This window comes from Drosophila teissieri, chromosome 2R, assembly GCF_016746235.2.
Source record: "Drosophila teissieri strain GT53w chromosome 2R, Prin_Dtei_1.1, whole genome shotgun sequence".
Classification (NCBI taxonomy): domain Eukaryota; kingdom Metazoa; phylum Arthropoda; class Insecta; order Diptera; family Drosophilidae; genus Drosophila; species Drosophila teissieri.
Window position 1 is genome coordinate 15,227,980 of NC_053030.1, and position 27,306 is coordinate 15,255,285.

The following is a 27,306-nucleotide window of genomic DNA, read 5'->3' on the forward strand; positions in this document are numbered from 1 at the left end:
TATCGTAAAATATTTCGTGTTCTATCTATGCAACCGAATTCCGATGGCTTTCAACATGCCCATTTACATGTCGACTGGCAAATGGTTTTCGCAGCGATTGGCAATGGGATTTTACCACAATATTTTATCTCCAATTTGGGCTAGCGTATATGTGTGTACAGTGGTTATTTATTTGCCCGCCCAAATATTTGGTATTTCTATTAGAGCCAAACCGCTCCACTAACCGAAAGCGCAAATGTTGTGATAGTTTATGGTCTGTCCGTGTCTCTAAAGCAGATAAATAATTATTGCATTAGCTGCGCTCTCGATTCGTTTCGTAGCAACGCCCCAGCTTTATTTCGATTTTGAGCCGGGCCGCGAAACGTGACACTTGGCTATCAGATGTGGCACCAAAGCAAAGTCAAGTGGCTAGAGGCGGGGGCATGTGGCACGTAACAGGTAACGGGTAATGGGTAACAGGTAACAGGTAACCACGGCGAAGGTTGCGGTTGGCCAGATGTAAGCGAAGATTCGCCCCCATCGCGTATTAATCTCTTGTCCTCCAGCTCGGGGCATATATAAAAATGCTTGGGAGCATGGGAACAATAAATAATGAAGTGGCAAATTAGGGCTATTAGTTAGGAAGTGAAATATTGTTTGGCAAGATAAGAAACAAATCATTATGCTTAACAATTTTGTAGATTCTTTTATCGCACCCCAAAGGTGTTTTATTTACTCAGTTAGTAACGTGATAACGATGTTGCAGTAATATTTATAAAAAAAATATGCAACCTACCCGAATGAAATAAATAAATTCCACATAAAATCGAATATGAAAGCATTCCAGAGAATTTTCCATGTTTTTGGTGCAAGAATTTTGTGTATCGAGCTGCCTTTTTTTGGGCTTGCATATTTATCTTCTTTTTATGAGTCGCAACGTATTTATAAGGCGCGCCAATCATTGTTACACAATAATGTGATAAATGCGTCAGGGCAATTAAAGCTTAAAATGAAATTATTATGGTAAATGGAATATTTGATATCTTATCAGAGACAGCTTTGAAATAACAAATCATTTCAACTGAACCATTCGCTTTTGTGAAATAATCAATATTAACTATAAAAAAGCGTTAATAAAAAATACATTTATATATTGCTTGTTATTACTCAATTTCATGAATAAATATTGTTTCCTTTTTATAAAGATGCTTTAGAGAGGCTTAAAACATGAAAAACTAAATATTTTCCATAAGGTTGAATGTGCCATTCAATTTTATTCGGCTGCTACACGTTGAAGTTGGTAACCAGTTGAAAGCCATTCAGTTTGATTAGTAGATACTAATTTCCCTATCTCGCAGTCCGATCAGCCACGACGGGGATTCCATTTATAGATCAAATCACTTCTTGGCCCAGCTCGGCCAGTTAACAAGTTTCGTTCAGTCGGCTCGATTAGCGGCCAACGTTTCAGATCGCTATGGGTTTGCTTATGTTAATCAGTTGGCCGCGATGCAAATGAGCGTTAACAGCGCTGCTGCTTTTGGCTAACAGCGCGCCCAAAAGCTCGCTACGGATATTTCGCTCCAGAAAAGACGCGGCCAGTGGCAGTTGGTCAGAACGCGTTTGTGTCTCGAGCGAAGCGCACGTGCCGGGAAAGCGATACGAGTTCGCAGTGCCAGGAGGCCGAAAGGGAAAAGCTGGGGAAAAGTGCCCCTACATTTTCCAGCAAATAAGCAATTTGTGAGTGTGTGAGTGCGTGCGAGTAGAAATCTTGTGTAACCCGGAGAGCGAGCACGAGGGAGACGGCTACAGCTGGGAAATTCACCACATTCGCCATGGACATGGATTTTCCGCTCGTGTGAAAATACTCGCACGCTCACAACGTCTCGGTTCGCCAGCAAAGGCAGTTGCTCCTCGCATTTTCGCATCGCATCGCGTGCGTGTAGTGTAGTGTAGTCTAAATAAGACCAATCAGAATCAGAGTCAGAATAAGTCAACGGTCAAAAAGTAAACAAAATAAACGCCACATGTCGATGTGCACAAGTGCTTGCAAACTAGCAAAGTTACTACCCGAATTCTAGGCACTATTAACCAAAGGGAATTCCAATAATAATACCCCTCGGGATAATAACGGAAAGGCAGTCGTAGCCATTATGGCCATTAAGCACAAAAAGAGTGACATGAAAACGTTAAGGGAACTGTGTTCCAAATGGAGAAAAAAACAAAAAAACACGCTAACGCAAGTCGCTTGGAAATGATAGTAACTGTTGCATTTCGCTCACAAAGACATTCGTAGTTCTGCGAACAGCGAGTTTCAGCCGAGTCCTTTTTGTGGTTCCGTTTGCGGTTTTAATCAATGCTGAATATGTTGTTTGCAGGGTAGCAAAAGAGTTGTTCTTACAGCTGATTAGATAGTTAAATGTTCATTTGGGAGACATGGAATTATGTGGGTTTTTGAAATGCCGCATTTAGTTCGATACTTGAGTTCAGCCAGTTATTTTGCAATTATGCCAAATATAATTATAAAATAATTCGTTGATTAAATGTAAAGCGCAAAGAATGATGTTTTTATTGTTAGTGTCTTATAAAGTTATAGCTGAATTACAATAAATTAATTTGTAGCTGAGCTATAGAAACCTGTCAGTCACACAGCTGACTACATATGCTTACAGGGTATGGCCCTATCGAGTCGCAAGTGGGCCCACCTGCACAGGTGAGAGCAGTGGCCAGCAAGAACGTGTCTGTTAGCGAAGCACACAAAAATTGGCGTTGCAAAAATTTCAATAAAGCTGCAAAACAAAAGCAAAACATTGAAATAAAAATTATTTCGTTTGCACATCGCTTTTTTATTTGCACGCGCGCTCAATCTTCGTCACTTTTTTTTCGCCTTTTTGTTTCTGCGCCTCTCATTCAACAAGCTGGGAAATATTATATTATTTGTCAGTTATTATTTGGCCCCATGTTCCACCATATGAAGGTGCCCATCCACCCAAAAAAAAAAAAAAGAACCCCTTTAGAAATTCTTTTGTATAATCAAACGGCGGGGCATTAAAATGAATGCTAATTATGAGCTTGTTTGTCCGCGGTGACATGTGCTTGAGTTTTTGTTTAATTGCTGCGCTTGTTATGAGAAAAATCAATTGAAATCGATGCGAGACGCGAGTGAAAAATAATTAAGCAAACGGCGAACGTGCGGCCAGTGATTAATAAAATTATGCAAATCGCCTGTTGGGCAAATTAAAGCGAGATTTTGAAGTCCAGTTTGGTTTTATTATTTTCTCTCTGTCGCCCATTATTAACGTTAGATGGCATTTAAGGCCTAATAAAAACACGCCGCCAACAAAAACTGAAAATCAATAAACACACAGCCAGCAAAAAGTACGTAACCAGCAACAACAACTGTAACAACAGCAACAATAGCAGCAACAACAGCAGCAACAACACCCAAATGCGGCAACAACAAGTGAGCAAGTTAAAGAACCTTTGCGATTTGTAAACGCTGCGAAATACCCGTCGTGCAAAAACCCACAAATAAACAACAAAATCAACAAGAGCGAAAAAAAAATTAACCAAAAAAAGAACATTTAGCAACAATGTCGGAGGGCAGTGATAACAACGGGGATCCCCAGCAGCAGGGGGCGGAGGGGGAGGCGGTGGGCGAGAACAAAATGAAGTCCCGCCTCCGCAAAGGAGCCCTCAAGAAGAAGAACGTCTTCAATGTCAAGGATCACTGCTTCATCGCCCGGTTCTTCAAGCAGCCCACGTTCTGCTCCCACTGCAAGGACTTTATCTGGTGAGTGATTCGCCCCCCCAAAATGTGGCATCCTTCTTATAGAACCCATTGCATACCATACACCCAGGGAAAAATGAGCTACTAAAAGGTCATATGGAACTAGCGAAGCTGAATAGGTTTATTTGTAAAGTCAATAAAACTTGAATTTAAATGGTATATGCATTCAGCTCCTTAGTGTTATATGGCGAAACAGAATACTGATCTTATTATAACCCAATCTAATCTATTTTGCAAAGAGTAGAGAGTGACTTAAGATCATATGCTCACATGGCAGGTCATAGTAAGGTCATTATTCGCTAGAACTAATGATTTTTTCCGGGTGTACGCGCACATATAGAGAGAGCTATCCCCATATGCGAATGCAGCCCACTCCTCGACGGCACTTGTGGGTCTACCAAGCATGGCCAGCAATGCGTCCACATAACATCAGTGGCGGGAATCGATAAATGTATATTGACAAGGCGAAAGAACCGAAGAAACAATGGGGGAATAAGGCAAATAGTAGGAACGCACAGCAGCAAATACACACAACACACTAGGCGGCGACTCTCAAAGCTCAATTTTCAAAAATGAATAACGTATTAAGTTGGTGGTCAACGCAATACATAAGGAATTGTTTAATCTGAGATTTTAGTTGTTTAGCACACAAAGCCGTACACATATGATAGCAATCTGTATTGAATGCAGACCAAATGAATGCAGTTCTGTGTGTGTGGTTTAATAATCAATTTATTATTTGAGCAGAATGCAAAATACTTCGAGAAATCTAAATAAAATATAGATTAAATATATAAATATTAGAATATAAATAAGAACTAATTGCTAGGAAAGGAAACTGATTTAGATTGCTACGCACAACCAATAAAGAAGTTTGAAAAGATAAATTGAATTAAAAAAGCGATATTTTAGCCTTAATATATGCAACAAGCTCCCGCACTTCAGTCAACTTAATACGCTGATATACTTGTTGTTTTTGTTGGTCCTAAATTCCTGCCAAAATCTACAGAGGCCACGAAAAACAAAAGCCAAGCTGTGTAATATTTAATGCAGGTGAGGCTGCCGAAATCTTTTTTAATCCATTGTTGCTCCCAAAGCAAACACAAACAGAAGGGCAAGGTAAAAATGAACTGAAATTGGGAGCTGGAGGTGGAGTAGCCTGTTTACTCTTGAAAGTCCTGGCAGTCCTGGCAGTCCTGGGGTCCCAGTAGTCACTTCCTGGCCTCTGACAGCCTCCCCACGGCTTATAAATCAATTTCATGAGCATTAAATTCACCTCCGAAACATCAGATTCGTGCTTCTGCGCCGAAATCTTATTTGCTGACATGAGTTTTGAACAGTATTTTGGTTTTTACAGCGGCTATCAGTCGGGATATGCATGGATGTAGGTATTTTCTCAAAGGATATACTCAATTCCAAAGCCACTTGTGTAATGCTAGTAAATCCTGGTAGAATTGTATTTCATAGCAGTTAGAGAATCATACCATACCATAGAAGAAAGCCGTAGTGTCTTTCGCCCACACAAATTAATTAATTCGCCACTCAGCAGCAAACACACACAAACATATAGCCAGAATTGCCCGCCAACCAACCACAGACACTTTGACGAGCAATTCCAGTGATATTAATGCATATTTAATAAACAAACACATTCTATCTACCCGCAAAAGTGTCATAATGCCACAGCGTTTTCGTTGACAATTTAAAGCCAGAGGAGAGTAATGAATGGATATAGAAGTCAAGTCGCTGGCATAAAACGGAGCCAATTCATTACGCTTTTCGTCTTGTGACTCCTCTCGTCGCAATCGCTTTGGGCTCTTAAGCTAATTGCCGGCCAAGACATTTTGGCAATAATTAAATTAATTGCTGTTTAAAATGCTCCACCAGCCGTCAGTCGCCAGTCGCCAGCATCATCGATCTGTGCCCATAATCGGGGTGGGGCCAAGAGCGAAGTTTTTGTGTTGTTTTTTTGGCTAGCCGTCGTCCAAAAGGCGAAACGAGCGGAAAACAAACAACAAAATGCTCCGCGCACTGCATCATTATTACACGTAATTAACGCGCTTTGACAGCAATACCAGCGAACAGGTTAAACGCCACGCCCCCCACACCAAACGCCCACTTTTTTGGTGGGCTGCAGCTAATTAACAACTCCAGTGGCTGTTAGACTTGCTTTCGACTTTTAATTAATAGTGCGGGGACTTTGGGGGCACGCAAACACCCTGACACACACACACACAGAGAGCTTGGTGTTGCAAAAAGGCGTTGCAGGCACGTATTTGAGCCACTGGGGGGCGTAAAGTGGGTGGTGCTGTGAGCGGGTGGCGCTCGGTGGGTGGTGCGCCTGTGGCAGCAAAGTGTCAGCCGCCTTCTTTTGCGGGTAGCAGGTGAAACATTTGCCGTGTTTACGGCACGTCATTTGCATAATAGGGCGGAAACCGAAAAGGTCACGATGGAAATTCCAGATAGCACCTCCAAATACCCTGAACATATCAATTTGCATTTTTCAAATGATAAAGCTGATACTCAACGGGATTTCATGATAAGTGCACTTACTTGGAATCACAATGGAAACTGCTTAAAATTCAAATTAAAAGTACTTTTGAAAGTTGCATTAGAACTCGAAAAGTTAACTGAAAAGTTAAGGTAACCAATGCATCTGAATGCTAAATTTAATTGAGCCATCTTAAGGCAACTTGCTTACAAAAAAACTGGTTGAAAGAATCAGTATTTCATTACCAAATTAGGCTGTGTAAGTAAAGAATTACAGGACACACTAAGCCCATCGCTTGTTTAATTAACTTAAATACCAAACACTCGTAACAAGTTGTCTTTGTGCCGGTTTTTCAGCGTGGTCGGAAAATATGCGCTTAATTAAAAATGGAAATGCAACAAAAACAGATGCCGTGAAAAAATAATTGCGAGTGGACAAATGGGGGAAAAACAGAATCGCAGTATAACTGCAGGCGCGGGAAAATTGCTTTTTCACTTCATTTGATGGGCAAACAAAAATGGGCAACACCCAAAGGGGGAGGTAAACAGAAAGCAGCGAAAAGCCAGAAACAGACAACCTGGTCGGTCGGACAAAAGAATTAAAATTAAATGAAATATAAAAGTGAAAATTGGTAACTGAAATGAATAAAAAATGGAAAATAAAAAATGCACAATGTGCAACCGGCGGGGGCAACAAACAGAATTATGAAACGAGCCACAATTTCGCACTCGTTAGCAGCGATAACAGATCGGGCGATTTGACCGATTTGCCCGATTTGTGTGAATTGTCCAAGTGGTTACGACCTAATCGGATCAACTTTGCGATGGCTTAACGGACCGAACTTTAACCGGGTTTTGGGGTCCATTCGTGCTGAAACTTATTCAACTGCAGTTGCAAAACTTGGCCAAACTTGCTCCTTCTATTATTTATATATAGTTACTTCTATGCACATATATAAATGTGCGTTTTCCCGCCGTGCATGTGAATAATTTGCCTTGTCCCAAATTGCACACTGGACTCAGCTGGGCTTGTGCTTGGGTTTGGACTTTGGGTTGGGCTTGGGGTTTGGAGCTGGCCAAGCGGTTTGTGGTCAAGTCATTTATGGTCTGGGGCTGGGACTCGCCTGGAAGCCTCGCACGTGAGCCTCGGCCTTTTGGCCTTTTGGCCTCACAACGGGTTCCGCCCATTAACCAGTAGCCCAGAAATGAAATGGCTCTCTGAATGGCTTTAAGTTTCTAGTTTAAGCTGGCGAGTATGCGGAATAGGCATGCCACGTTCCAAATAACTACATGCCTATTTAAATGTTCAGTCTGAAATGTTTGGCTTAAATACACAGCTAATGACCAAAAACAAATCACTCTATAAAAAATAAAAAAAAAAATCATTCGCTTTGATAACAAAAATATATATAAAATCACTGAACAAAAAATGAAAAAATCATTTCCTTTGACTACAAAAATATATATAAAATCACTGAACAAATACTGAAACTCTCATTTCCTTTGATAGCAAAAATAGAATACACTGTTACTTTAAAGCCTCATTCTATATTTCTATCCGTAATATTATTTATATATTATTATTATTATTTATTTTAAAATACGTTAAATCTCTATATATTTATATATACCATGGCCACATATCAGAATTTACTTAGGACTTACCATTCATTGATTTTCTTCGCTTAATGTATAGATGTATGAAAACTAGTCCATTTCGAAATCAAACAATTGAGCAAACTTTAGAACCAAATTTCCAACCGAATTATTTAAACTAGCTTAATTAAGTTGATTATCACCGCAGAAACCTAATTTGATGACATACCATTCACGTAAATAATTGAAGAGCTAAGGGTAAAAGGTTTATTTTGAGTTGTACCATTCATTTTCCGAGCTGTTTTATATTGATTATTTTAAACGGCCCACTGGGGCAACCGATTTCGAGTAGCATATTGATTAATGGGGAATTAAATATTTATGCTAATTGATGCGATGGCAGTAACGTTTCGTCGACGAATATGAATTGACCCTGTGGTTTCGATGTATTTTCAGGGGCTTCGGAAAGCAGGGATTCCAGTGCCAAGGTAAGGGTTCATCTCGAGAACTTTGAGCTCCGAATAACCCGTTCTCCGGTTGCAGTTTGCTCCTATGTGGTGCACAAGCGGTGCCACGAGTACGTCACCTTCATCTGCCCCGGCAAGGATAAGGGCATCGATTCGGTAAGTGCGCACCAACACACACATATGCTAAATAGGATAACATATATGCCATATATATGTGCGCAGGATACGGCACCCAACTGCATTTCCATGTGCGAGTAATAGCACGGGGATACTGGGGGGGATTTGGAAAGGGGGTCCTATTTGCATTGCTTTTAGTCTTTGTGGGCTCTGTCAAATTAAACTGTCATTTGGATTTTCGGTTATGCCCGGCTCCGTCCGTCTGTCCCAAAAAGTCCCAGCTGTCATGTCCTTTTTCCCCGACTCGCCTGTCAACTTTGCTTTGCCGGCTAAGCAGACTCGGTCTAAAAATGCGACTTTCCCCCTGTCCGACCGGGGTTTTCCTTCGCCCCTGGGTTATGGAAAATGTCATTTGGATTTTTCCGCATACAGCAGGCTACGCTCTATATTTATTCGGGCAAACCGCAACACGCAAAGAAATGGGAGACTTTTGATTTTAAATTCAAAGCAGTCGTAGTCGTGACTAAAATTCGAAGAAGCATGTGGATATATCCTTAGCCGTAGAATCCTGCATTGCTTAAACTTATACAACTTATACATTTGGCATTATAAAAAGATACTTACAACTGGAAGTCTTTGTTTCAAATTTTCTTGGAGTGTAAAGCTGTGTGTCCAAGTAAAAATGTTGTGATGGGGCGACGGCAAAATATGGCAGAAATATATAGAGAAAAGAGTCTCAGATGGATTGGCTATTAGGTTGGGGGGATAGCTATGAAATAAAGTAGTTTTTTCCGAGCTTAAATTTGGGTTCAGCTTCCTTAAACAAACGCACATGGAAATGCAGAAAGGGGATATATTTAGTTAAAGAAAAAAACTGTTGCATACTTACACTGAACTTATGTAGAGTTGGTCATTTGTTATGATTTCAATGCGAAAGTTTGCAGCGAACTTGTTAATTTGTCATTGTGCTCTGTTGATTTACCAAGAACCAAATTTGTGTTTTGTATTCTTTTCCATGTGTGCATCCACCAAAATCAAACCAAAAACTCAATTCGCTGTCCAACTCACGCTGTCACGAACCACGCACCAAATATATATATATTTAAAAACCACAACAAAACAAACTGAATCCGCAATCGAAATCGAAATTGTTGCAACCAAAAACCAAAAAACCAAAAAAAAAATACAAATACATATTATAAAATGAAATCGAATGTACAATCAAAGGACTCACCAAAAACTCAACACAATTTCGAGCCATTCACATACGCAGGACCCACGTTCTGCGATCATTGTGGGTCCTTGCTGTATGGCATTTACCACCAGGGTCTCAAATGCTCAGGTAACCCTTGACCCCTTAAAGCTAGAAACCCTTTTTTTGTACCCCAAATAAGTGTTTTTCCCCTCCGGCTTCTAACTTCTATCTCCCTAACCACACAAAAGTTTTCGCTTCTCTCTTTCACTTAACTTTTAATCCTTTTCCAACAAAAAAAAACCCCGACTGTCAGTGTAAATAATGATGATAATGTGTGCGTGAGCCTGTGTGGTGGTGTGTGTGTGTGTGGTGCTGCGTGGGAATTAAATTTTAAACGCAATTTGACCTGGTCAACAGCATGGAGAAAGAAACTTTTGCAGGCCCTAAAAGTTAATTATTTAAATTGTTTTACCTACAACACACACAGAGATACCCATGTACATGTAAGCAGGCCGCACCTTTGTAAATATGTCGTTACACCCAGCAAAGACTTCCTTTTTTCCGTATTTTGTTTGCCTGCTCTTCACTTTTCCCGTTTCCGAACCGCACTGAAAGTTTCCACCGTGTTCGTTCCACGTGTAACCCACTTTTCCGGCCACCTTTCCTCCCACTTTTCCGCCCACTTTTACCCCGCCCTCTGCAACCAATTCATTTGCATAATTATGCACATGCCAGGGATACTCGGAGAATTCTAGTGGAGGACGGGGCCAAACTTTGTTGCCAAACAATGCTTGTCATTTGCTTAGAAATTTCGTGTGCAGCTGCCCAGTGATATAAATATAATTTTAATGTGTTTTTCGGGCCCACTAGCAAATTGCGGAAATGCCACAGATAAAACGCTTTTCAAGTCCTGACCCAATGTTGTTGCCATTGGGGCCAGCATAAATGTTTGAAATTCTTTGTGCATTTGCTAGCGTAGTTTGCGTAAATATGTTTTCTAACTGGCTGGGTTATCCACCTCCACAACTAACCATAATGTTTTACTATATATAAATTCAAGACATTACATTCAAGAATTGGTAATGAGTGACCTAGAAAGATCTGAATCAAGAAAATTGATCAGCCATTATTTTCTAATAACACCAAATATATGAAAGTCCTTGCTTGCCCTTCAGCTGAGTTTAACCCACTTGCTGTCCATATTGAGCACCATGTTGCCAGTAACTCCTGTAAGCCGTCTTCCATGTGGCTTGTCACTGGTTCTGGCACTTAATTGAGAGCCCTGGCAACTGGCTTAATTAGAACGAGTCAAGTGTAAACACCAATTGCAGAGACAATGAGAATTGGAAACTCGAATGTCACATTCAACTGGGCTGCCAAGTGTGATGCTGTAGCCATGGGAACCTTCAATTGAATTTTGCCATGGAAAATGCTTAACACGCTTCACACACAACTCAAAATGTGGCTTTTCCTCTTGTCATCTGTATATTGTATGTGAAATACAATCCGGTCCAATGAACCTAGACGTTGCCATTTCCGATTGTGCCTTTTGACTCCTTATTGCCGCCTTTCTGCATCAAATCGGATTAAATGTATTGCGACAGGTGTAGGCAAATCAATTTTGCGACAAACCAAGATTGAGAGTTCGCCAAACATGATTGTGATTCGTACTCGAGGCGGAAATTGAAAACAAATGCAGTTAGGCCCATTAAATGCTATCAGATGGCGGTCTGGATCCACGCCCGATATGACTACACTTACTAGCCCATATGATCGCCCAACTTCTCTTATCTGCGCTGTCGGAATAAATGACATGGCAATTTATATTTGCCAACCAATCCCCCAACCAATCCCCCAACCAAACCCCCAAACAAACCAAACCCCCCATTCGTTATCGGCGGGCATCAGTTGTTAATATGCTGGCAGTTATAGCACATACATAGCCATGTATACGATGGCCTTTTATATACCAAAAATTACGCTCAATGGAGTGATGGAAGCTGCCATTCCGCTAGAGGATGATGTGATGATGATAGCGATATGGAAAAGTGGGGCCACAGGATTTTGCGATGGGCAGGGGTACAAATTTGTTAGGTGACAGCGAGGAATGCTGTGATAAATTTGCGCTGCAAATATTTTTTACAAATTTTTCGCTCTGGCACGTGGCAAATACATAAGTAGGCGTCAAATGGGGGGGCGTGTTGGCCAAATGAAATTCTAGCTGCGTGTGTGTGTGCGTGGGCCGTGAGATTTATTGGGAAATGTCTGACGGGGCGTTTGTTTACGATGCTTTCATGTGGCAGATACTGTGACGCAATGATAAGAATGAAGCACACCATTTCATACAGTCGAGCTTCATTGGCTTGAACTTTTATGCCCGCTGAAATAAATTGCTTCACAGCATACATATTTCACTTCAATTGGCTTACAAAGTTGAAGAGATTTTCTTATCAGACACCTTTTGTACACTGAAAACTTAAAATAAAAACATATTACTCAGTGAAACAATGAAACAATTAATGTTACTTAGCTTCACTAAATTGGTAAGTTCTTTTCAGAGAAAAGTTAGTGCTTTGTGAAAAGTAGAGAAGAAAAACGAAATAACAAAATCCCTGTTTGCTTTGACTTTCCCAAATAAGCGAAGACTTTCGGCACGTACTACATATATACATAATACCGAATGCCATTGGGGTTCCACTTTAGTTACCCCGAATTCCGCAGTGGACGGGTCTCGATCCGGATGTCAACACCTGTGGCTATCCAGGGCAACTCAAAGGCGAGTCCAATTGGAGGCCGCATACACACACGTGTTTACCTTCAATGCGATTGCATTTTGTCCAAACAAATGCCCCACCACCCACCGCCCACAACGTCCACCCTCGCGGCCTTGAGCATGCCCGCCAAAGTATGCAACAACTTTTTTCGCTGCGCCGCCGCCAAGGACGTTCGTCTGTGTGTGTGTGTGTGTGTGTGTGTCTGAGTGTGCGGGCGTATGTTTGCTGTTCGGTGGTGTTTGTCTTTTGGTAGCGAAAGGATATTAATGGCTGAGCAGCTGTTGAACCTTGGCAGAGACAAACAACAAATTGCCAAGGCGCCCCGAAAAAAAAGATGGGCCATGGAACACCGAGCAAGTAGAGGGAGGCGGGGCACCACTCAGTGGATGCTCATGCAGGCACATAATGCTATCAAATGTCCTTGCCCGGGGTAAGCACCCACCACAAACTGGCACAACAATCGACTCGGTGGTGTGGGTGAAATACTCGCCGCCCACAAAAAGGAAATAGCCTTAAAGTTTTCCGCCAATGTCACGTGTGAGAGAATACATTTTTGTGTGAGTGCAAGAGGTCCTTGAAAAGGATTAGGCAGCATTTGTCTCTGCAACCTTCGCCGGTTACTTACTGTTCTACTGTACATATATACATATATGTATGTGATATGTTTGTGTATATATACACACTCATCACACTGCCGCCATGAACCCTCTTCCATTTTCATTTGATTTCGCTGTTTGCGACATGTGACGGCCAACTTGCAACTCAATTAACGTCGCGTTTATTTCATTAGCACGAAAGCAAAACTGCTGCAGTGGAAATCATCAGAACGAAGACGAGAAGAGGGCGAAGTTTTCCGGGGGTAAACACTCTGTTGAGAATGCACATGAAAGTCTTTAATTATAGGTATCAAAGCTCTATTGCCGAGTGTTTAAATTTAATCAATATAATCTGTTATTAAAAGCCATTTTCGTTCGTCTATACCAAAGGTCATCCTAAATGTTATTTAGACTTTTAATTTGTGTCATAAAGGAATGTGGGTGAACCAAGAATAATAACTAGATTATCTGTGTTCAATTCAATAAATTTGTACTAAAATAAATCAATATTAATATCATTAAATACATTATTATTTTCTGAAACTACCATAACGTACATGACCTAATTTATCCACTGTTTAATCCGATAATGAAACAAACCATATTTATGTTACAGTTAGGTACTTTCATCTCCAATTTCGAGTACAAATATTCGAACACCTTTATTCACGTGATATTTTTGAACCATTCCGCATTTAAAAACAATATGTATCTAGTTGTATCAGCTTCTTGCTCATTTCGTGTGCCCATACACCATTATGTTTTGTACTCCTTTGCGTTGATTTGCAATTACACCTACGTGTACATACCTACATAGCTATATCGAACACCTATTCCTATGCCCTGCGTTAATTTTCCATTAGTTTTCTCTTCCAATTCGAATTCCAAACCGAAATCGAAATCGGTCAGGCGCATCAAATGCCCCACAAATGGCAGAATGTCACCTTCCTGTCGCCGACGTTCTGCGATCACTGTGGCTCCCTTTTGCACGGCATCACGCACAAGGGTCTCAAGTGTCGAGGTAAAGTTCCCCAAATGGACCACCCCCCATACCCCCATATATAGCTAACACATATATTACGTATACTGTATAGTACGAGTTTAACCTGCTTTGGCGCCGAAAGTGTCTCCAACTCATTTGCATTTTTGGTGGCGTTTTCGCAGAGTTTTTAGATTGTTGCAATTTACAATTAGCAGCGCTTTGTTTCCGCTCAAGTGTGCACTTGTATTTGTGTTTGTTTTTGCCCCACTGTGTATGTGAATGTGTGTGTGTGTGGGTGGCTGTGTGTTTGTGTGGGTGAGTGTTTTGCACACTTGGGCGAATTGTTTGTTGTTGCTGTAGCGAGTGTCGCTGACAAGTTTTCAGCAGCTTTTCCCGCATTTCCCCCATTTTATTTGCCTTGCCAGCTGCCTGCACTTGGCTTTCTTCTTTCATTTTACGTTGACATTCTTAAAAACTTGTTAATTTTCACATTATTGCAAGTGCATGTCAAGTTTGCAAAGCCACTTAATATATGTTTACTAATTTTAAAGGCCCCACAAGCGTTTTGCGGACTTTTAGACTCCATGGTAGCATATACATTCTAGTTCCATTTGACGTAGAATTCAATAAAAATAAACAATATAACGATGTGTTTCACGGGTATACTTAGCCTTCTTTTTAAGCCAATGATTTAAATCATTTGCAAATGGAAATGTGTGAGTGGAGTGGCAAGAAGGTTTAGAGATTTATAACTAAATTGTAAGTGGTAAGATTAAAATTGTAAAAATGTGTAAAATTCTGATCTTAACAAATGAATTTAAATGGTAATCCCTAAACTTACTTTATAAATGGGCTAATTTATTGAAATTAAATAAGTCGTCTCTAGAATGTGTTTAAACTTTAGAACGCATTATTCAAAATAAATGGTTGAAACGATCATTTAAATATTTGCCCTGTCGAATGAGTTAAGCTAATCCCAATTCAGAAAATTAATTTTTCACACCACTTGCTATAAAATGCCCCTCGAACGTGAAGGTCAACTCAGTTATTTATTTACTTACAATGAATAGCATTTTGAAGCTCCTTGTGCTGGCAGCCATCCTCTTCCTTAGCACGGCATCTGGCTCCATTCAGGCTCCCTATAAGAGTCAGTATTTCGCCATTATCTGATGTATGGGATCTGCTAATATGGCCATTTAAATATTCCAGAGTGTGCCGAAGGTAGAGGGTACTGTGTATCAGTTCGCCATCGCTGCAGGGCCATAGCACCGCCCACTCAATGCCCCCCAAATGAAAAGTGCTGCAAGAGGTAGCTAAAGACCCTGATTCAAGCTGAGCTGGGTTTTGGTGAAATAAAAAGCGCAAACCTTCCTCTGTGAATCCAAATCTAATCTAGATATTATTTATTTTTTACTTTTAATTTGTGTCATAAACGAATGTGTGAGAACCAAAAATAAGCGATCTGTGTGATTTTCCTCAGATTTCGTTCGCTTTATAATGAGCTGCGGTATACAAAACATTATACTCCACTATTTATTACAGTCCGAGAACAATAGTGTAAATGTTATACTACTTAAAAACAATATTAATATTATTAAATGCATTTTAGTCCGTACCCACGTTATTTTTTGTGCATATATACATATAGTAGCTATATCGAACACCTATTCCTTGCCCTTATAAATGGGATAATAAATTGAAATTAAACAAGTTGTCACTATAATGTGTTAAAACGCATTATTTATAATAAATGGTTGAAACAATCAGTACCATAGTTATCTTATGGAATTAGGCCTTCTTAGGGTCCTTCTTCATTTATGAGTCATTAAATTTGGTCACTGAATGTGGGCTCTACTTACGTGCTCCTCACGTTTTCCAAAATGTGGCAAGGGGTACCATCGAATGCTGTCCAAGTGTTGGGATTCAAGTACAAAATGCTGCGTATTTGTTAGATCGTACCCCATTCCATCATCAGTGCAACTAGATTTAGAGGTTTAATGATATATCTGCTACTAAGAGATACGCTGAATATATTAAGCTTCGCCATGCGTCCTTTACTAAATGGCAACCGTAGGTGTATCTAGCTTATGCCAGACTAATCAATTTCTATGGCTCCTGGTATATAAGCATGAAAAAATTCGAAGTAATTTAGTTACAATGCAGACTAGCTTCTTTTGTTTGATACTGGCGTCAGTTCTTCTGATTGCGATCCTTAGTCCTGCGCACGCGCAAAGAAGGACTATTGGTGCACGTACGTACTGTTCACCTTGTTTGTATAATTTGATTCAAAAATATATTATCTAATTTGAAATTTAGGTTGCGGTCAAGGATGGTGTGTCATTAGGTCAAACCCATGTCGAAATACTTTTGATTATTGTTCGAACCCAAATGAAAAGTGTTGCCGCTTTTAGTAGGTGGCCTCAATAATGGGTATAATTGTTACCAAGAGCCCAAAACGGATACGCAATAAATAACTTGAATATTACGATTTAATTTTTTTGTTTACTAAATAAGCCACATTCTTTCCATATAAAAATCTACATTTACTTACTTAGACCCTGACGAATCAATTTAAAGTAGCACCTCATATATACCCAATCCAAATATGTCTGAATCAATTTATTACGAAGATGATCAGCTTTTTTCGGGTCCTTCTGCTGGCAATTCTCCTGACTGTGACCTTTAACCCCGCGTGTGGGCAAAGAAGGACGATGGGTGAACGTACGTACTACACATTGTCGCTATAGTCAAATTCCTAATAGACTTATCATCAATTCAGGTTGCGGATCAGGATATTGTGTAACTAGGACTCACGAGTGTATGAATACGGGGTGGCATTGCTCAAACCCAAGGGAAAAATGTTGCAAATTTCCTGAGTGGGGTCGAGTGACAAGGAGAGGATAACTAGAACAAATCCTTAAGAAGTGACGCTTACGTTATTCCTTTCTGCACATTTTCAACATTTTTTCTTGAAGTTACTGCAATTGTCCTCTTGTAAAAGTACAGAAATACATCAAAAGTGTTACTGATTCTAATATTCTTGATCGGAATAATGGGTCAGGCAATCTGTCGTAAGATTTGAGGAAGCTAGCAATAAGAAAATAGAAAGTTTAAACTATAACGCAAAAGTCTCGCTCGATGTCAATATAATGATAGGACTTCTTTGTAAGTCTTTCCTATTTTTCGAACGACGCTGTCTTTTAAACTGAAGGTAAATTATACACCACCATTTCTAAGCAATAGCATTTAAACTCAAACCAGCAAGATGATGAACACTACTTGCATCATTACTTACATAAGCCTTTCAACCTTGCAAAGTCTTGTAAAACAAATATCGTTTGGAGAAGGCTAAACTAAATTAACACTTTTGGTGTTCAACTGTGTTTCGCTAAGAAAGGGGATAGAATCGGGAATGCAAATCTGTGAGAAATTTTTACAATTATTTTAAACAACACAAATCAATTTTATGGTGTAATTGGATCTTGCATAACACTGCGCTTACTGGCAATTGCAATTATCAAGCTTCAATTCATGCATCCCAAAGCAATCAGATAGATTTATTTGAGTTCTATCATAAGACAAGGATGGACCAACTTTCATTGTTTTTTCTTATAATTTCTTTGATGTCCGTGTTGCATTGCTCCACCGCTCCCACACACCGTGAGTGTATTACCAATTCCAGCAGTAGACGCGTTAACACATTACCCTTATAAATATTTTAGCTGATTGTGGTCCTATGGGTCGCTGCTACACTGTGAATATGCACTTTGGAAAATTTAGACAGACAAGATGTGTTCCTTGCAAACGGCCTAGATCTGATTAAAGTTTGCTGTTGATGGACTTTGTTTGCCAAAATATATTCTATGCAACAAGGTGAAAAATCAAAATGTAGTAGCTTGCAATGATAATTAAAGATGTTGTAATAACAACTAAAAGATATTATTCACTTTTAAGTACGGCAAAAGGGGAAGCATTTAAATGTCAGTAACTACAACTTACTGGTTCACAGAACTACAAAAAGCTGTATGTAGAGTGTGCAATCAGCAAGGGAATACGATTACGAATTTATAACAGGCAAAATGGAGGCCACATTATGAATACACACTCATATCTGTGTGTTTGTTTTGTACGGTGAGTTTGAGGGAACTCTTTTTTTTGCGATTGTGTACACATTTTTGCACATTCTGTGCTGACCAACGTGCCACAGGGCCGCCCAGTGAAACGTATCTTAAATATCACGCATACGCAGCGGGGGCCCGAATGAAATTAAGACCCTTTCAAGGGTGGCGGGCGGTAAGCAAAAGTAATTTTACACTTCACCAAAGCGGAATGTGGGCAAGTGAAAAGAAGCAAAGGGAAAAGTCGAGAAAAGCGGATATGTGAGAGGAAACTGAAGCAATCGGCAAAAACAGAATGATGCCCTGGGATGACCGATGATGTGGCAAGTGCTTTAATTGAAAACAAAACGTATTTCATGAAAATGAATAGCAATTCGATTAAAGCGAATAATTTCCAATTCAACGCCTGCCACTTGCCACTTGTCAGAGTCAGAAGTCTAGCTCCCATCGGCGAGAAGCAACAGTTTGTCAATTTCCGCTGGCAGTCAAATGGGGGAAAAACAAGCTCTAATGGGTCCGATGGGTGGAAAATTGGTTTGGGTTTTTTTTTTTGGTTTGTTGCTGATTGGGTCGGCCAGAGTGCCCCCACATGACAGATTACGCGACAGAACGTCCACAGGTAAACTTTGGTTGCCAACGACAGACGCGGTAAGTACTACTACTATTATCTCTGTGTGCGCGACTGTACCTCACTTTGCTGCGTGTGCGAGACTGTACCTCTGTGCGTGTGCGTTTGCGTTTGCGTTTGCGTGTGTGCGTGTGCTATGTTCCACTTCAACATCCAACTCATGCCTATCAATCCCACTAACCAAACTCTATAAGCAAACCCCCCACTCCTTGGCCTTTAGACTTTGCAGAGACCAACAGCTGAGATTTAAAATCCTTTTCTCCCACGCCCCTAGCATGCGACATGAACGTGCATGCCCGCTGCAAGGAGAACGTGCCCAGCCTTTGCGGATGCGATCACACGGAGCGGCGGGGTCGCATTTATCTGGAGATCAATGTCAAGGAGAATCTGCTAACTGTCCAGAGTAAGTGGGCCCCAAGCCAGGGGAATACACATTTAAGCCGCTTAAGCATTGTTACCAATTATGGCCGCACGGTCTAAGTTTTTTATTTGGTTTCTGCCTGCGCCCTGCGTCTTTACGGCGCAAAGTGGGCGAAAAGTTTACGGAATATAAGTATGCGGGGGCAAGTGAAAAAATTGAATGCCCGGGGAAGCCGCAAAGTTTCCCAAGCAACGCGCTTAAAATGTTACATCTTCTCCACAGTCTTTGCGCCTTTTGAATTCATCCATTGCTCTGCGTTCCGTTCCGTTTCGTTTCCTTTCCTTTCCCGGTTGGAAGAAGTCTGCTTCACGGCCGAAAGTTGCAAGTCCTGTGGGCTCCTGGGAAAATTGCTTACGATTTGCATTAATTCATTATGCGCGCTTAAGGAAATTCTCCGTATTCGTTCTCCTTCGTTAGCCGCAAATGCCACATAATGAATACTAAGCTAGACTGCAGTTGCAGAACAAAAGAGTGGAACGGGCTGCTCTGCGGGTGTCCTCCAGGACACAATGCTTTGTGCTCCGTGCCCAGGAGCATGTTTCACGTAATTTCCGTAGCTGCTTTGTGCGAGGAGTTTTTCACTCAACCGGGATGGGTCTTAATTGACTGCTTATGCCATAGCTGTTTGCACCACCCACCCACATTCCATTGTCCTGCTTTTCAGTCAAGGAGGGTCGAAATCTCATACCAATGGACCCAAACGGCCTGAGCGATCCCTATGTGAAGGTGAAGCTAATTCCGGATGACAAGGATCAGTCTAAGAAGAAGACTCGCACCATTAAGGCTTGCCTGAATCCTGTCTGGAATGAGACGCTCACTTAGTAAGTAGCTAAAGCAAAATGAATTATATAAGCCATTTTTATGGTTTTAAATTGAATATTTTGATAAAGAATTTAATTCAAGACCAGATTTCTTAGTCCATACCAAATCCATGTTGTGTCCTTTTAGTGATCTGAAACCCGAAGACAAGGATCGACGCATCCTGATCGAGGTGTGGGACTGGGATCGCACTTCGCGCAATGACTTTATGGGTGCTCTGTCCTTTGGCATCTCGGAGATCATCAAGAACCCCACCAATGGCTGGTTCAAGCTGCTCACCCAGGACGAGGGCGAGTACTACAATGTCCCATGTGCGGATGATGAGCAGGACCTACTGAAGCTCAAGCAGAAACCATCGCAGAAGAAGCCGATGGTAATGCGCAGCGACACGAACACACATACTTCTTCCAAAAAGGACATGATCCGGGCCACGGACTTTAATTTCATCAAAGTTCTCGGCAAGGGCTCGTTTGGAAAGGTGGGTACCTGACCTAAGCTATAAGATTTGATCTAAGGATGTTCGGTAATTACCAAGTTCGATTACTTAAACCCAAGATTGATGTGAATATTTTTATCCTTAGGTTTTGCTGGCTGAGCGCAAAGGCAGCGAGGAGTTGTATGCCATTAAGATACTCAAGAAGGATGTGATCATTCAGGACGACGACGTCGAGTGCACCATGATCGAGAAGCGTGTCCTGGCGCTAGGCGAAAAGCCACCTTTTCTGGTCCAATTACACTCCTGCTTTCAGACTATGGTGGGTTTATCTTGGGATGGAATGTCCTTTTTATAAAAAAATGTATATATTTTCTTTAGGACCGTTTGTTCTTTGTAATGGAGTATGTGAATGGCGGCGATTTGATGTTCCAAATCCAACAGTTTGGCAAGTTTAAGGAGCCCGTGGCTGTGTAAGTGTCCACTGAAACCAACACTTTTGACCTTTAATTACTTATTGTGGTGCTTGTAGATTTTATGCCGCTGAAATAGCAGCTGGACTTTTCTTCCTTCATACCAAGGGTATACTGTATCGGGATCTGAAGCTGGATAACGTGCTCCTGGATGCCGATGGACATGTGAAGATAGCGGACTTTGGCATGTGCAAGGAGAACATAATGGGTGACAAGACCACAAAGACTTTCTGCGGCACACCTGATTATATTGCTCCAGAGGTATGTTTTCCACAAAATATAGATATTATAAAATATATAATTTGTTATATTTCTTTTAAGATAATACTGTATCAGCCCTATGGCAAGTCGGTGGACTGGTGGGCCTATGGAGTACTGCTTTATGAGATGTTGGTGGGCCAGCCACCTTTCGATGGCGAGGATGAGGAGGAGCTGTTTGCCGCCATAACCGATCATAATGTGTCCTATCCAAAGAGCCTGAGCAAGGAGGCCAAAGAGGCCTGCAAGGGCGTAAGTATTCATGCTCATACATAAACTATAGTGTTCTATTTGTTCATAAATATTTTTTTGTAGTTCCTAACTAAGCAGCCAAATAAGCGTTTGGGTTGTGGTTCCTCTGGCGAGGAGGATGTGCGTCTGCATCCGTTCTTCAGACGCATCGATTGGGAGAAAATCGAAAATCGCGAAGTGCAACCGCCATTTAAGCCGAAAATTGTAAGCCATATTGCATAATCACATTTTTCCCATACTAATTCAATCCGATTATTTTACAGAAACACCGCAAGGATGTGTCCAACTTTGACAAGCAGTTCACATCAGAGAAAACAGACTTGACGCCCACGGACAAGGTGTTTATGATGAATCTGGATCAGTCGGAATTCGTCGGCTTCTCCTACATGAATCCCGAATACGTTTTCAGCCCATAGATCCGATCTGATCTGATCTAATTTCCATGCTTCGCGTTGTGTCCTCTAAGTCTATTTTGATATTGATTACTAAAAAGACATCTTGTTAATGTTTGTTAAGTTTTCTGTTTGATTTTCAACCATTATATGTATGTATCTATATTTATTGAATTGTTAAGTTTTTAGTTAATTTTAAGATCTAGAAACTGTGAAGCAGAGCTTTAGTTATGGAATATTCGAATACTGTTCAAAAGACGCGTCCTTACCTCAAGCCAACAAAAAAAGCAATAAAAGCAACATGTCAAATACTTGGTAGCCTATCACTCTGCATAGAACTTTGATCAATTCTGTCAGATTTCCAACAAGAAAAAAACCATTTCAAAATAAGTATTTCAACGAGCTTTTAGCATGTGAATTTTCCATTTAGCCAACATCTAAGTGTTTTTTGTAGCCAATTAATCGATTTTAATAGTAAATACCGTGAAAAGGTCCCATACATTCCTCAATGTAGCCAGGAAATGAGAGACTTAGGAGTTTTGGGCCATATTCAAACGTCATTCGATTGTAGTGCTAGCCCCGGCATTATGATCAAATCGAAAACGCGTTTAGGTGAGTTCGCCAAAGAGGGAAAAATCGAGGAGAACATTCAACATTCCCAAGATATTAAATACTTAAGCCGTAATATCAAAGAAAATTCGATTCTTTTTAATTCCATTAAAATATCAATGTGCGTGTAAATTAATTTTACGTTTTATTTAATGAAACAAAAAAAAAACAAAACAAACATTGCAAACACACGTATATATAGCTCGTCTATATATATGGCTGGCATAGAGTCTCAATGTACCATAACTAACAAATTGCATAGCAATAAGTTAAGCTTAGACGATACTTAACACTAAAGCTGTAAAACCTAAACTAAAAACTAAAACTAAAACTGTTTGCTCCTAGTCAAGGGAAAACTATGTTAGATTGCTCTGGAGTCGGAAACTTTAGTACCTTCGCAGGAATCTAGCAGCTAGCAACTACTGTTTAACTATGGGAAAAGACAATCTACTATAAGCATGTAAAACTATAGTCATCGTATATAGCCTAGACCGATTTCCAAATTAGCGCCAGCCGAGCTAAGCTTTTGTGCCTCTCGTAGCTATCTTTCTCTCATAGAAGAAAACCTAAAATGAATTCATGCCAAACGAGGCTATGCGTATTACGTATCTGTATCTATAGGAATATTATTATAAAATTATCTGTGTCTGTCGGTGGGGAATTTGTAGCCAAGCTAATTGCGTAGGGCACAACAGAGTAACTTAAATGAGAATTAACAATTAACCAGAATCGGTAAAGCTTAACAGTAGTTTAAACTAGTGAATTCGAGACGTAAACAGAATTAATATTTACTAACTTAAATATATTGAATTGTGTAACTCCGAACTTGAAGCATTTAAAACGTTTAATTTAACTATCCAGTTTTGAAATCAAAATGTAATCTAAGCCAACAAGGTAGATCAAATGATATACAAATATCGATCCCAAGCACGATGAATGAGTATGATTCGCAGCCACGATGAGTAGCACTTAACGTTCAACGCGGGGAAAAACAAAAATTTGCTCGTATTTTAAAAATTAAATGTAATGCATAATTAGCATATATCTATAGATGTATATGTGTGTCTGAATTACTTTAATGACTTTCATGGCAAATAAATGAAGGAAGCGAAAACACTTTTCAAGTCTGTTCAAATATTGAAAATATTACAATTTAATGAAAATTAATTTTTATTATCGAACTATATACATATTGAAAAAAGCATATTGGTAGGACTTTAACTGCATACAGTTTTATTTAGAGTCGACATTTTTACAATACATGTTTATGTAATTTTGATCATTTTCACGGTCGTTTTTTAAACCTAAGTCTCATACGTATGTATTTGAATTGCATATTAACTTAGTACAAACTAAATAGATATATACACATATACATTAATATAATTATATCTATGAAATATCGATGTGAATTACTTAAAAGATATAATACCATAAGATGTCACGCAAGAGAGAGCGAAATCTTCCAGACAAATCTCTCGACCGAAATCCAAAACTAAACTAATGAAAACTATTTTTACGTCTGAATAATTCACCCACCCAGCCCCGATCAGTCAGTCAGTGACATATGCCTGTGCATATGTGCATCCACTATATACATTTACGAGTACACACAGTCCCAGGCTGGATGTAATCTATAATTTATTGAGCCAAGCCAAACAAAGAGACAAACTCAAATAAATCAAACAATCGGCTTTGGGCACCAAACCACACCACACACACACAGTACGAGTACCCGAAAGTAAATAAAAGTACTACTAAATGCATCTGAATCTCGTAAATTGAAATTGTTTATCTGGGGTGGTAATTCAATGTACGTAAGTCAATAACACGCCACTTCTTAACTATACTTTTAACAACAATCCAGGTCAGGTGTGGGTATCCAAAATTCCATTTATATCCCAACCAGTAGATCATAAATTCACGCAGCCCAGCAAAGTATGCAACAAAAAGAGAACGCCAGGATATCGAGCCATATATACCTATAGCAGCTATATAAGATAAATGGAGAGGGGGGTCCGCCTAGACAGAGGTCGATGTTGAGGTGGGTTTGCGTGGCGGCGTTATCATTGATTGCGTACAAATTAACATTTATGCGTCCGTTAGCGCTAGATAATCTTATCGTGAATTTGCAACAATTAGATAGACGTGTCCAGCAGTCGCTGCCAAATCCTCCTCTTCACCCAGTCAGTCAGTCAGTGAACAACATGGCCAGTCATCGAATCATCCAATCTGTCATGTACGCTGGCAATTTCACCAGCTCAGAATCCGGCTGGACAATCGGCCAGGAGCACGGAATGGAGCATAGCGATGAATGCATCTTCCAGAGACGGAAGCCCACGGTGACGCTCTTTGTGCTCTACGGACTGGCCGTTCCCACCTTGTCGGCCTTTGGACTGTGCACGAACTTCATCAACGCTGTCGTCTTTATGCGTCCCAAGATGACGCCATCGGCCTTCAGTTACATGGCGGCCCTTTCCTGGATGGACTGCATCTCGTGCCTGCTCATCACAATGACTGCCCTGTCCAGAAGCTATTTCTACAGCAGTCCCACTTGGATTACCTACGACTATCAGTGGCAAACCCCACTCTTTGGCATCAGTACAGGCGGAGCGAACCTGATCCTGGCGTGTCTGAGCCTGGATCGATTCATCTTTCTGTCCAGTTTTAAGGGAACCAACGGAGCTCCTCGATTTTGCCGACGAAAGGTGGCTCGCTGTATCATCGTTGTGGCAATAGGCATATCCATCGTGGTCAACATGCCGTACTTTTTCGTCTTCTACGTGAGTGACTCGGGCACCTGTCACGTCACAGATTTCTACTACACAAAGTGAGTTTAGCTATAATTGGAGTAAGTGGGCATATGTTTTCATGGAGCTTCTTTTTGCCATAGTTTTTATAAAGTGCAAAACTGGTTCACCTTTGCCCTGTTGGCCCTTTTGCCAGCCATATTCCTGCTCATCGGCAATGGGGCCATAATTATAGTCTTCCGGAAATGGACAAAGCAAAGTCGTATGTGCCAGGCTAACAACCCAGCCGCTAATAACCGCACCACTGCCAAGCGATACCAGGTATTTGAATATATATAAATATTAACAGACATTTATTCGCATAATCTATAAATCCCTCTCTTTGCAGCACCAAATGAAGTTGACCATCAGCATAGTGATTGTGATTACGTTGTACCTCTTTGGCGAGCTTCCCGCCCACATGACGTCCAGAAAGAGCTCCTTGAATCTATTATTCGGTGGTGATCCCGACAAGGTGAATGCCTCCTTCATTGAGCAGCTGGAAGTGATCTGCATAACATTGAACGCGCTGCAGCTGTCCTTGAACATAGTTGTCTACGCCGTGATCAATCCATCGTTTATGCCAGAGTTTTTCCTGTGCCTTAAGGGCACCTCTGATGTGTGCTTCGGATTATGTTGTTTCCGGGCTGTACGAAGGACGTGGAGGCGCTGCCAGGACAAGAGAAAGCAGAAGGCCACCGCGGAGGAGCGGGTGGTCAGCAGTGTGAGTCCACAACACCTGCCACCAGATGAGGCACTGCCCTGCGGTTGCGAGAGTTGGGCCAGTGACTCCAGCTGCAAGCTCAATGCGCATTGCAAGACGGCAGTGGGCACATTCACCATGAAGGATTCCGAGCAGGACGAAGAGCATCATTGCCACCATGAGTCGGAGGTATTCTACACCAGATCTAGCGCCTGCCTGCACACAAAGGACTCCGCTCCCGACGAGGATTCCATATTCAGTTCTAGCTTTATAATTATTACTTAAGCTAACTTATTCCGCAAACGTAAATAGATTTAAGACTACTAATTTATATAAGCATTGTACTATAGCGATTAAACAAACGATTCCATATCTTATTGGTGAATCCTCGGGCTGCCTTCTCATTGCCATTGAACACCTTGTAGTAGGAATGCCCGGGTTCTATCTTGTGTATCACCATGCGCATCATTCCTTTACCCTGCTTCTCATCAGCGTGCAATTTCCGTACCATTATGTGTCTTCTAGTAGTATTTCCATTGATATTAGTTGTGTTGAGTGTAGCATTCTGCAGAGGTTGAAGTTGGGCTAGAACAATACTGCCCACTAAGAAGAATCCAAAAAAGTAAAGGAGGTACATCTTCAGCGTGACGTTAACTCTGTGAATTCCAAATTGTAACTAAGAGAATGCAGCTTCTAAAAGAGAATGCAGCTGAGTCTGAAAAAGGTTCGTACAGCTGAGCAAATAGTTTGAAGTTTGACAAATGATTACCCATTAACAGCAAGAACAGACTGTTTAAAACCAGTTTTTGTTTAATAACGGCAAAAGTAGGGATAGCTCACATTACTTGGAAAACAAGTAAATGGCCACTATGAGACCATACAGACCCAAGACCTCGGCAAATATCAATATTAGAATGATGGCCACAAAGAGTTTTGGCTGCTGCGCAGAGGCACGGACTCCAGCTTCACCCACCACGCCAATGGCAATTCCAGCACCCATCCCAGAGACTCCCACCGCCAGTCCAGCACTGAGGTTTAGGAAACCCTTGTAGGCGCTATAGCGGTTGCCCAGCGTCCCAGCAAGCAGGACCGCAATCACCAGTCCATAAATGGCTATAATGCCAGCCATGACCACTGGAACAATCGCCTTCATGATCAGCCGCGGATGCTTGATTGACATCGAGCAGATTCCCACAGAAGCCTTTGCGGTTCCATAGGCGGCTCCCAGTGTCGAAAAGACAATGGCGCACACGGCTCCCAGGACGCAAAAGAAGGCTGCGAAATGCGGTTCATCCAGCGAGAGCTCCGCAGCATGCATCTTTCAGTCTTACGTTGCACTTATAAAAGTAGGAACAATTCCAGATTTATTTAGGTTTTCAGATGTGAATACGTTAGAAGTTTCCAGACAAGGTTGATTGATAATATCAG

General features: G+C 40.9%; 6 protein-coding genes across 8 annotated transcripts; 4 read left to right on the top strand and 2 right to left on the bottom strand.

Moving 5' to 3' along the window:
- Positions 1 to 1,604: 1,604 nt before the first annotated feature.
- LOC122615068 (protein kinase C, brain isozyme) lies at positions 1,605 to 22,088 on the top strand. 3 transcript variants are annotated; one of them, XM_043789920.1, is made up of 14 exons: positions 1,605 to 1,716; positions 3,282 to 3,769; positions 8,309 to 8,340; positions 8,396 to 8,475; positions 9,664 to 9,778; positions 19,004 to 19,132; positions 19,815 to 19,971; positions 20,099 to 20,447; positions 20,551 to 20,724; positions 20,784 to 20,875; positions 20,935 to 21,136; positions 21,197 to 21,385; positions 21,449 to 21,589; positions 21,649 to 22,088. In XM_043789920.1, the coding sequence occupies exons 2-14, from the start codon at positions 3,570 to 3,572 to the stop codon at positions 21,799 to 21,801; spliced, it is 2,013 nt and encodes a 670-aa protein (XP_043645855.1). In that variant the 5' UTR covers positions 1,605 to 1,716; positions 3,282 to 3,569; the 3' UTR covers positions 21,802 to 22,088. The 3 variants fall into 3 exon arrangements, with proteins under 3 accessions (XP_043645855.1, XP_043645856.1, XP_043645857.1); XM_043789921.1 differs by lacking the exon at positions 1,605 to 1,716 and adding an exon at positions 1,861 to 1,983; XM_043789922.1 differs by lacking the exons at positions 1,605 to 1,716; positions 3,282 to 3,769; positions 8,309 to 8,340; positions 8,396 to 8,475; positions 9,664 to 9,778 and adding an exon at positions 18,421 to 18,749.
- On the top strand, positions 15,007 to 15,369 carry LOC122615069. Its single transcript, XM_043789924.1, has 2 exons — positions 15,007 to 15,130; positions 15,193 to 15,369. Exons 1-2 carry the CDS (start codon positions 15,046 to 15,048, stop codon positions 15,294 to 15,296), a joined length of 189 nt encoding a protein of 62 aa, XP_043645859.1. The 5' UTR covers positions 15,007 to 15,045; the 3' UTR covers positions 15,297 to 15,369.
- On the top strand, positions 17,498 to 17,918 carry LOC122615070. The gene is made up of 2 exons (XM_043789925.1): positions 17,498 to 17,643; positions 17,706 to 17,918. The coding sequence occupies exons 1-2, from the start codon at positions 17,568 to 17,570 to the stop codon at positions 17,804 to 17,806; spliced, it is 177 nt and encodes a 58-aa protein (XP_043645860.1). The 5' UTR covers positions 17,498 to 17,567; the 3' UTR covers positions 17,807 to 17,918.
- Positions 22,089 to 24,587: 2,499 nt separating the features above from the next.
- LOC122614596 lies at positions 24,588 to 26,163 on the top strand. Its single transcript, XM_043789202.1, has 3 exons — positions 24,588 to 25,216; positions 25,280 to 25,457; positions 25,525 to 26,163. Exons 1-3 carry the CDS (start codon positions 24,594 to 24,596, stop codon positions 26,161 to 26,163), a joined length of 1,440 nt encoding a protein of 479 aa, XP_043645137.1. The 5' UTR covers positions 24,588 to 24,593.
- Positions 26,164 to 26,206: 43 nt separating this feature from the next.
- On the bottom strand, positions 26,207 to 26,515 carry LOC122613776. Its single transcript, XM_043788151.1, has one exon. The coding sequence runs from the start codon at positions 26,513 to 26,515 to the stop codon at positions 26,207 to 26,209; it is 309 nt and encodes a 102-aa protein (XP_043644086.1).
- Positions 26,516 to 26,675: 160 nt separating this feature from the next.
- On the bottom strand, positions 26,676 to 27,278 carry LOC122613775 (V-type proton ATPase 16 kDa proteolipid subunit). Its single transcript, XM_043788150.1, has one exon. The coding sequence runs from the start codon at positions 27,194 to 27,196 to the stop codon at positions 26,720 to 26,722; it is 477 nt and encodes a 158-aa protein (XP_043644085.1). The 5' UTR covers positions 27,197 to 27,278; the 3' UTR covers positions 26,676 to 26,719.
- Positions 27,279 to 27,306: the final 28 nt, after the last annotated feature.